Source organism: Cupressus sempervirens, chromosome 4 (genome assembly GCF_028749045.1).
Source record: "Cupressus sempervirens isolate cs-2001-9-10 chromosome 4, ASM2874904v1, whole genome shotgun sequence".
Taxonomy (NCBI): domain Eukaryota; kingdom Viridiplantae; phylum Streptophyta; class Pinopsida; order Cupressales; family Cupressaceae; genus Cupressus; species Cupressus sempervirens.
In genome coordinates this window covers 74,397,087-74,408,766 of record NC_143121.1, presented here as the reverse complement: position 1 = coordinate 74,408,766, position 11,680 = coordinate 74,397,087, and the positions used below count along the sequence as shown (strand labels likewise).

Genomic DNA, 11,680 nt, shown 5'->3' with positions numbered 1-11,680 from the left:
AGCAAGTGACCATCCTCATTGGGAGAGCCATTCTATGGCTCATATTCTTATTTGAGGGTTTCACTTTGTCTCTCATATATGTTATGGTTTTTATGCTAGTTAATGCTTTTGTTTTTTAATAGATTAGTATTACTTGCTAACATATTTCTCATATACAATTATGACCAAGAAATTAATCAACCTATGAGTAAAGATAGTGTGATTTGAGATATCGTAAAATGTTGTTCAAAGGTAATTCAAAATATTCTGATAAGCATGGTGTCAACTATGGAAGATTGTTGATGGCATGAATGTAGATCTAAACATAATATATTTCATAGAGTTTATACTATTGAAAATGGACATGTTAATATCAAAAAATTAAGTTGTTTTTAATGGATTATAATATTGTATTTCAAATGAAAGGTAAAAAGTGTGAGAGTGACAATTTTTAATGAACCAAAATATTTTCACTTAAAATATAAGTGGATGTGTTTTACTCTAGATAAATATTTATACAATTTTTTGGATGAGTAAGTATGCTAAAGGTGCAGTATTGTTTTTACTAAAGTAGAAATTAGTGAAATTGTTTACTAAATATTATATTATAAGTGAAAATAGTTTAAATATTTTTGTATGTGTAAAAAATGTTAATACTTTCATTTCATGCAAGAATAAATGGAAGGATTTTGATAATTCACCAAAAAAAAAAAAAATTGTTTGCAATTGAAAAACATTTTACAAAAGGAGAAAAATGGAGAAAATATGCAATCGAATTAGGTATAAGTGTGAAGTGGTGAATGTAATTAAAAAGGTTTATAACTTAGTTAAAAGTACATAAATGAAGAAAATAAAGATTATTTATAATTTATCCACTAATTAACCCCAAGTTAATAAAATTAGAATTTAATTAATAAAAATACATTAAATTTTTATTTCATAATTTAAAATAAATTTTGTTGAATTTGTTTATTTAATAATATATTTTAAACAATTTTATCTTAGAGAATAGAATTTTTGAACTAAAATATATATAGAAATTAATTAAATCGTCATAACTTGTTAATTAAAATAATGAGTTAGTAGTTGTAGAAACATTGATTTTTAGATTTGGTGGACCACAAGATTCTTATAGGTTTATCTAATAGTAAAGTTAATATGTTTATCAATATTTAATATAACTTATTTATGTTAATATATATTTTTAAATAAGCTAATTCACATTTTTTCCCTCTTGGTATATACGGAATTAATTTTATTTCAGTCAATTTTCTTAATTGTCTCAACATTTAACAAACTTGATCCCAATTAAATATGTTTTAAATAATAAGAGTTCAATTTTTTCATTATTGAAATTAATCACCCTTTTTACAAGAAGGTTACTATGAGTGGGTGTACTACTGAGCTTTATTCATATATCCACAAATTTTGAGGTTACTAATTGTTCACATTTGTGTTGCTCTTTAGCCCAATATAGACAATCGATTAGAGACATTTTTCATGGACTAAGTTATGTTTGTTGTCAAATAGGAAGTGTTGTGTGTTTTTGACATATTCTCGAACACTTGAAAATATTGTGTGTTTTCAGCAGGAGTTTGGCTTATCATAGGAAGATTTTATTGTTCCTTCAACATGATCATGAAACAAAACTATTGTGAGTTTTCAACTTTTCACATGATCCCAAATTAATCTAAAGAAATAATAACTTTGGTGTGATCTTATGAAAGACAAAATTGTTTTGTATTTATTACTTCTTGCATAATCACAACTGGATCTAAAGAGATACAAATCTTGTTGTAACATGAAAGTCGAAGGTGTTGTATGTTTTCAAATTTTCACATTATCATGGGTCAATGTGAAGGAAGGGAATTTTCGATGTGATGGTGCAAACGGCGAAACAATGTTTTTGAGCATGTGTTGTCTTTTTCTAGTGTTGTGCATTTTTAGCTTTTTGCATGTTCACAAATAAAGTAGTGGGAAGGAAATATTTGGTGAGAACATGCGCATGCCGAAAATGTTGTGTTTTTTAAATTTTCATGTTTGCAAAAAAATTTGAGAGAAGGAAATATTTTGCGTTAATGTGCACAGGTTGAAATTGTTGTGTTTTTTACTTTTTGCATGTTTGGAAATATTTTGTGGGAAGAAAATATTTGGTGCGAACATTCACAAGCCAAAAATAATGTGTGTTTTTGTCATTGAGTAAAATGGCTTATTGAAGAAAGTTCTTTGGTCCATCTTGGCAAACAATGTTACTCGATATCTTTATTGAATAACATTTTTGTTGTTTCTTCGATATTCTTAGAAAGATGAAAACATTTATATGTTTTTGTCATTGGGTAAAATAGCTTGTCATTGGAAGATCTGTGGTCCATCCTAAGAAATAATATTATCTGATAGCTCTATCAAATAACATTTTGTTGTTTCTTCGATATCACAAAAAAAATTAAAAATAAAATGAAATAAATGTAAGTTCAAAAAATTAATATCTTTGAAAATTCAATAAAAATCTTAAAGATTAAAAAATAATAATTGCATCAATCAAATCAAATAGTTGAGATGAGTTTGCTCCTTTGACAAATACATCTATCTATATCAGTACTTGGCAGTCCTTTGTTTCCTTTCATTTACTCTATTTGGAATGGCTAGCATGCATGGTATATATGCATAGTATGTTTTTGTTGTATTGAGGTGCAATTTGTATGGAGCTTAGCTACATCCTAAAATTTAATATGGAAAACTAACTTGCTTCCCAACGCTAAGTTCGTAATTTCCACATAATGAGTACCCATATGAATAAATCCAATGTTACCATCAATTAAGTTAACTATTTCATTCATTATATTACCTTTCAAATATCAAGTAATCATGCAACATTAAATTATGTTTTTATTGCATAGAATCATAAGATTTTATTTCTATATTCCCCCAATGTTATTTCATGGTCAATATAACTGTGATTGATTTAAGCCCTTTTTCTATAGTTTTCTTGTTGGTTTGCTTCCAAAGTTCAGAAGTTTTACACGCTAGTGTTAATGTTCAAATTTCAATGCAATTATTGTCATATTTCGATGTTTATTAGTTTAAAATTGGTAACATTAGATTATACACCAATTTTTAATTTACAATTCTTGTACATCTTTTTATTGTCCATCTCTTCATATTTTACCTCTTTGGGTTATTATAATAGAGTTAGTGCAATTAATTGTCAATTCTAAAGATTGTCTTGTCCTTCTAAGGCAAGTTGGGAGTGTATTATACATATTGCTTTATCGCCATCATTTCATCCTTAAACATTTATTTTCCTTTTCTTGTCTTAATTAGAAATTTGGCATTAGGATCAATTTCTTCATACTACATCAAACCTATTTTCATAGGCAACCAACCTATTCTAGAGAGTTATATTTTTCTTCCAAGTTGTACACTGAAGGATAACTCAATATTGCAATTGATACTAGGGTTCAAGCTTCTAGGGTGCATTCTTGGGTGTTAACACTAGCCATTTGCAATGTGACCAAGATAAGTCAGTGCCCAACTAAAATGACCATTGTGGCAATTATTTTGTTCTTGTAGCAACACATACTACCTAACAATACCAACAAACAATGGGAACACATACAAGTAATGCAACAACTACTTGACTACATCATTACCTTTTCAAATGCCTACTATAAAAAAAGAAACCACTTGCAGATTGATCAAAAGACCTACCTACCCTTATCAATGAAGGGATCAAAAACATAATGATGTACCACTTGCCACGTCAATACTTTTCAACAAATCTCAGAAGTAAGGAAACCAAAGGAATCACAACCACTTTCAAAGGCAACACCATTTACTTGAAATAGAAATTGCAATGACCATACTAAAACAAGTAACTATCACACATGACACTAAAACTACATCTATCAAAAATGTTACTTGGTGACTTTACCCAATCTCCATGCAAATGGGTAATTTGAGGTAGGAGGATAAATGAATGTGATGTGCATTTCCACACCACTGCCCCATCAAAATTGGGAGCCCTCTCTTTGCATTCCTATTGCATGATTAGGAGAACATTTGAAGTCCTCTTGTCATAGCCAATGTTTCCTTAAAGTACAGAGTTTTGAAAAATCCTTTGTCACCATCAAATTCTAGTAGGTGCAAAGGATTATGACCTCTCAATAATGTGAATTCCTTTGTATCCCAACCTAATACTCCTCTCCAAAGTTTGATTCCATAGGGTTGAGAGAATTTTCTCATCCCAACAACCAAAATTTTGCTCCTCATTTTGTACGAGAAGAGAACGAAGATTGCAATCATCAAAGGATTTCATTAGCGGAGGATTTAGTTGTCCTCCCAACCTCAAAGTTTATGCTCACCCAAAGATTTATTTATTTTTAATTAACCTTAGAAGGCCTTCTTTCAATTTAATAATTTTAGAAGGTTTTGTTTTAGTTAATTTGTTTTTTTTTTGGTAAGTTGGTCAGGCCTTTATGATGATTCAGGCTTCGCCCTTAGCATCTTCTATATAAGAGAGATGGATTATTTTATTTTACAACTCCAAATGCACAACAAAGTCACTCTTTTTTTTTAAATTTTTGACTTACGATTTTGAGTGAGAGAGAGGACCTAGGAGATTGGTGATTGGTGGTATTTAAAAATTAAGAATTTTAAAATGGTTCTTTCGATTTTCTTTATTAAGGTGGAAAATTATTAACAGGGGAAGTCGTAGTTGTTTTTTTTTTTAAATATCATTTTTCATCCTTTGTTTATTTTTTTAGTCCTAATTTTCTTATATTAAATAATTGATACATCACGAAAAAATTATAGCTACTTTTTTCTCTTAGGTGCCATGAGGATTTTAATTAGATTGTCTTTTAAATTGAAATTTTTTTAAAGAAGCTATTAAGTATAATTTGAGACAAAATAGATATATAATTAACACATACAATTTAACCCTTTTTAATTTTCTTTGCTTAGAGAAAATATTAAAAGGCTCTTTTCAAATCTTTAGAAATAAAGTTCACTAATTTACCAATTAATAAACTCTAATCTATTATTTGAACTGAAATCGAATTAAATAGTTTTGATTTTAGAGGGCTAATAAAAGGATTTTGTTTTGGCATGAGGAAACGTGTTAGGAGCTAAGCCATGAAATAAAAAACGGAGAAGTGATGAGATCTCGAGAGTCCAAGTCTGTGCTAGAAGAAGAATTCAAGTTTGAAAATTTCAAATGAGAAGCATTAAACATCAAGGTTATCAAAGACAAATTTGAAGATGAAGATTAAAGATTAAGTTCACAAGGGTGTAGGTGCAAATTCAAGCCAAGGTCATGCAAAAAGTTCCCAAGAGATGGAGACGATGCAAAGGATAAAGCAATATGGGAAAATGAAACATCACAATCACCCTCAAGAAAATGATTTTTGGAATAATTAATCAAGAAAGTTAGAAATGTTGAGTATTAAGAGATATTTTATCTTCATCAAATTATTAAATAACAAGATAAGAATGACAAGGTGTTACTAAGTCATCTCCTCCAATCAAAAAATTCCAATTCCAAGCATAGTCAATTACAGCATGCCAAGTGTCAAATTTTCTTATTGGTTGGAAGAATCGTTGTAATTTTCTTATGGGCTCACGATGTGGTGCCCTCAGATAATTGGTTGTAAATTTGGCAACCCCAATTAGGGTTATTAGGAAGAAATCTCAACTCTTGATCTTGAAACGATCTTGGCCCTTCATTGTTATTGACATCAATAAAAGGCCAAGGTCTTCTCATTCATAATTCATTAGTTTAAGGGGTAGGATTAGAGAGCTAGAGTAGAGTAGGCTAGCTAAGGGAGAAACTCGATTAAATTGTTGCTATGATGCTTTCAAAGTAGTAGATAGTTCATTGGTGGTTCTTCATGATGAATTACTTATTATTTCTTTGAAGTGTTGCACGAGTTCCTAAATCTTTTACTTGGAATAGATTTATTTTCATTATTGAAATAATTTTGTTGGATGAAAGTATTGTGGATGTTTGACTCAAAAAAATTCAAGCCACTAGCCTCTTGTTGATTGTAAGTGTGCCCTGTGTGGTGAGCGGATGAAAACATTTAACTTCAATTGGTGTTCAGTCTTTGGTTTGCATCCAGATAATGGGGTTGGAGAGAGGATATCAATGTGAAAAACCATGTGTATTCCTATAAAAACTTGCACTAAATGGGCAGAATCGTTGGTTAAACTCCATCTAGTAGAGTCCAAGTTCATTCATGATTCCTTTCATTCATACCTATAAGTGGAAGTAGAAATAGAAGTTAGAAATTCAAACTACATTTTCTTTGCAGCAAAATCTTTGGGAGTGCAAGAGTTGATTGCCTTTGAAAAAATAGCAAAAATCTGTTTGTGATAACTAGCATATCACATCATAAAACTGAGTTAAGCCCACGATTAAGAAGGAACACTGAAGTTATTTCATGATCATACGTTGCAAGCTTGGCTTGAGAGATGACCTTATATCAAGAGAGGATTGAGAGTTTGGTGTTTCTCCTTGAAACATTAAATATTTGATTTTGCATGTTGTAGTGGAACAAATCTCACATCAACAAAATGGTAATCCATGAAGCAAAAATTATTAAACATGTAAATCTTCTCAGCAGCCTCCAATGGTCTAACCAATTGAATAAAAAGGAAATGGAACATAAAACAGCTAGGTTTCTATTTTGTATTGTGTAGTTGATAAGTTGGGTAAAGAGTTGTTTTGCACTATGATTTATAAGGACTTCTTTGTACAAATGATGTATTCATGGTTGAATCCAAACAGCTATTTATCATTAGTCTACTTTTGTCTTCCAAACATGCATGACAAAATTGATTGTATTCTCTAAGCTTTCAAGGACTTCAATGGTACATCTAGCAGCTAAGTTATAATGGGGTTGAAGTAGCAGTTGGAGGACCCCACCATGAAGCGAAGGACAATTCCCATCTCAAATTAGCTATTGGCTTTGGACAAAATGCTTCAAGTAGCAAGTTTGATAAGTGTAGCTTCTATATGATGTTTGCACTTCCCTATTTAGGTGGTGGGTTGTTTAGTCAAAGAAAAAGTGTTTTGCATTTAGTTAGAATTTTGTTGGCTTCCCTTTTTCTAATGAAGCTAGCTAAAAAAAACTATAGCAATGATGTGGAGGACTTCAAAGAGAGGGAAAACTTGAAAAGGGAAAGAGCAGGAGTATGTGTTAGAAATGGCAAGATTTGTTGGCATACTTGCATCAAATTCATGGTTGTGAAGCAAGTTCACATTGATGGAACTTTGCACACTGAAATTTCACTTCAATAATATGAAAGCCAAGCTGCTTTCTTTTCCTCTTTTCTTATGTTTATTTGTGCTACATTTAATGGGTTAAAAATGGGTGACATAACTTCAACTGTTGAGCATGCTACAGCTAGTAGCAATGTTGAGAGAAGATCAGACCAAGTGAATTTGTAAGCAAAGGGCCAGCAACATGTAGTTTTACAGAACATTGTATTGCATGCTGGAAAAAAATCATTTAAATAGGTGAAAGGGCAGAAGAAGCAACAAATGGAGCAGAAGTCGCAATATAGCATGACATTTTGCCAGGCAGAAATCCCAATCCATAAAGATATCAAAAATGTCCAAAAAACTTCTTATATTGCTTTGCCTATCAGGAAACAAAATGAATATTTCATGTTGTTAAATTGTTTTTGTGCCAGACACATTCACATTTATTGGACCCAATCTCATTAAAATATGATGATAAAAAATGATGCACTACTAAAAAATTTACAGGTAATCTTCTTGCTTCCCATCAATGATATGTAGAAAGGTTACTAAAAATTTAATGCCATAAAATTGACTTTGCCATTATTAGAGTGAGTCTTCCATGTGCCTCTCACAGCCCAGTCATTGAAGCTTTAGCACCAATAGATTGATCTACAAAAATTGAATCAAGAAACAGAAAAATTATATATCAATTTTGGGGTGATGCATTAGAATGTTTACAAAAGCCATTTTTAAAGGCACACCACTCCACTCAATAAACTACCACCCATCATCTAGGAATCTTCATGTACAAACCTAAAACACTTATAAAACCACCAAAACTGGCATTACATCATTCATATTACAAACATATGACAATTGACATAACACCCTTTAGATACAACTTTTCACAAGGGAATTATTTTTCCCATTAACCTTATATTTACTTGTAGAGTCGTACATAAACAACTGATAGATGTACACCAATAGGAACCATACAGAATCTTTATGTTATGTAAATCTGCAGAAGAGCTATCTTGTTTTTTTTAAACAAACCTTGAAAGGCATGATTAAATAGAAGGCACTGGAATAAAGATATTTTCATCAATGAGTCTGTGGCCCTACAACTATCAATGCTATAGTTTTTGTGTCACTTGGATTTACTTTAACTGTCAAGCTCTCCACTAGAACTCTTATCACATCCCTGCGAATGCCAATATTAGTTGCATACCTACTCAAACAGTAGAAACCACCTGCAATTGCACTCAAAGCAGTTGTGCTTGTAATCAACAATCGCAGAGGAGATGAAAAGACTGCAGTAAAAACACCAATAACTGATGCTGCTTGACCACTTGGACCAACCCCACTTCCATCTACTACAAGCAAACCAGTCTTACAATAAATGGAAAAATCTTCACAATTGTTTTTGAAAATGTTATAGCAACCAAATCCACTCTCAAGCAAGCATTTTTCCCTATGTATGACTATCTCTGTAGAGTCTGTCTCTGCAAGTGTACAAGTTCCTCCTCGAGCTTTTGCAACAAACAAGGCTGATTTGACACCATACTCAAATATGTATAAATTCTCTCCAGCAAGGAAACAGTCAAGACAAGAACATATTACTCCACTGTTCTTTTCTTGATTATTGCATGTTTGGCATCCATTGCTATTCTGAGAAGATCTTGAGCTTAACAACAAGATATTGAGCATAGCATTACCTGTCGCTTCTTCATATCTTCCTCGAATGAAATGAATGACTTGATTGTCCCCAATATAGATACCTGCAAGAAACTACATATTAAGGATAATGTGATAACACATCATGAAAGGTCAAAGGGGATGAACTTGAAGTGTTCAACTATCAGGGCTTCCATAATGAAGACCTAGGTATATTTGAATCCTCAAGGATTATGTTACATGCTACTGAGTACAAATGTTGTGCTTAAAATGAGTAAACTACCACATCCATTCTGTGTGCAGCATGCTTCAACCCCAAAGAGTAATTACTAATCACAAAAATAAGAAAATGTATAATGATTAAATAAAAATTACAAGGTTTTAAACAAAAGTTGTGTTAAATCAAGTTAAAAGGTATTAGTGGACATAAGGACATTCTAATTAATTTCTATTGATTCTTTCTTACTTATTCTTGTTGGTTTTTCGGATCTGCTGCAATGTATTGATCACTAGAGAATCCATCTCAACATGGTTCACTCCCTCTAAATCAATAAGATCGAGATCATCGAAGGTTGACTAAATCACATCCTCTATCTGCTCCCTCTCTTTCAAGGTTGCCTCTAATGAAATGTCAGGTTCCCTTTGAATCTCAATTTCCCCCTTCTTGCAATAACATTCTTGGAGGAAAAGATCAAGGCACATAGCTCTTATAGTATATACAGAAATAAAAGAATAAAAAAGAGACTAACATAATTTTGTATTATGATAATTTCAATGTAATATAGATAAAAATCTAATTTAAATATATACTTTGAACATATATATATATATATATATATATATATATATATATATATATATATATATATATATATATATATATATATATATATATATATATATATATATATATATATATGTTCAATCTTCTAAGTATGTATCTTTCATCTATATTTTCACATATTATTACTTATCAAATAACTAAATACGATCATAAAATTCTTATTAAAATAATAAGTAACCCATACATATTTAATAATAGTAATCAATACCCAATATGTATTTAAAATGTGGCATACCCTTAAATTAACATATTCTTCTAAAGGTCCAATAATGAAAGAAATAGGCATTTACTTGCCTCAAACATCACTTCAAATCTCAAAAAAGTGAGAAGCTTTCCATCTTGATTCTCTCCATTTACTCTAATGGAATCCTTCTCACTCCACATCAACTATTAAATCCCTTTGGGCCCACTGAGTTCAATGCCTACTCATTTTCTATCTTCATTTTGACTAGCAAAAAATTCATTTTCAGAAAACGGCACCTTGTTGCAACACAAATTGAATTGTGTGATTAATGGGGGAAGGATATTGTTCTCCTTCTTCTAAAGGTCCAATAATGAAAAAAATAGGCATTTACTTGCCTCAAACATCACTTCAAATCTCAAAAAAGTGAGAAGCTTTCCATCTTGATTCTCTCCATTTACTCTAATGGAATCCTTCTCACTCCACATCAACTATTAAATCCCTTTGGGCCCACTGAGTTCAATGCCTACTCATTTTCTATCTTCATTTTGACTAGCAAAAAATTCATTTTCAGAAAACAGCACCTTGTTGCAACACAAATTGAATTGTGTGATTAATGGGGGAAGGATATTGTTCTCCTTACTAACAGTCACTCTTCCATGCACGGATATATTTATTCAATAATTGTCCATTCTTCCTTGCGGTCACATATTCTTCATTTTCTATGGGACAAGGTGGCTCCCTTTTTGTTTTTGTCATTATCAGTATATGAGTTCAAGCCTATTATCATCTATCTCATTATAAGCCCGGTGGCAAAAGTAAATTATTGTTTGTAATCATATCTATAAGAACTGTCCGCCTATACATATGCTGATTCGATGGACTGTGCATGTTATATTTAAACATGCATACAAAGTATTGTTAATATTGGTAACTCTAGTGACCCTCTCAAATATTGTTCCTATACTTATTGTTGACTTTCTTAGTTTCTTTCATAGCAACTGAGATAGAGTGCTTATCACATATCGTAGAAAATAGAAGATGCGAATAGAGTGGAGGATTCATTTTTCAAACAAAGACTATGAAAAGTGTGGCTGCCTTGGACCACGTTCGGTTTGCGTATGGACGTCAACAGTATTATTATTGAATAATAATCCCTTCATGATGATGCTACTGCACATATATTTATCCTTCCTTAATGCCTTGTTGACTTGACTAAACTTTCTCATTTTGTATATTTTGTCCATTCACTCGCCTATTTTATCCATGATGCCTGGCGTATTGTCTCTACGTTCTCCTCTATATTTTCAAACATACTATTGCAAACCATTCCTTCCTTTTTTTGGTGCTCACTTGGATATTTCCTTCCTCTCGATTGGAAGTTTACAATAGCAAAGCAGGAATTACTCTATCATCTCTCTTGGGTGATTTCAAAATGTGTGCGGTTGCTATTAGTACCTCTTCTAAATTCTCCGTCTTTAATTTTACTTTCTTACATTCACAATCTGGCTTTAATACCATGTTGGTTTTTCGGACCTCCTACAAATGTATTAAGCACTACCTTAGGTGTGCATTCCAAATGCAACATCCTCTTAGATTTATATATATAGAGAATAGGCCATGTCCCATGTCTATTCATTAATCAGATAACTAATAATAATAACAAATTTAATCCCATATATATTTTTTTATTTTTTTTAAATTTCTTTTTTTTGGTCTCTCATATAACAATGACCTTATATCTCAATAGAAAGAA

The 11,680-nt window shown here is 31.3% G+C and overlaps 1 protein-coding gene across 2 annotated transcripts in view; it reads right to left on the bottom strand.

Annotated features, from left to right (window-relative positions):
* Positions 1 to 7,593: 7,593 nt before the first annotated feature.
* LOC149560008 (protein LEAD-SENSITIVE 1-like) overlaps positions 7,594 to 11,680 on the bottom strand; it is a 29,428-nt gene continuing 25,341 nt past the window's right edge. The window contains exon 2 of one of the 2 annotated variants that reach the window (XR_016363647.1): positions 7,594 to 7,894. Coding sequence is in view for 1 of the 2 variants with exons in the window: in XM_089824409.1 (XP_089680535.1) it covers positions 8,327 to 9,003 (677 nt within the window). In the remaining variant the exon portion in view is untranslated. The other variant, XM_089824409.1, reaches the window with a different exon arrangement.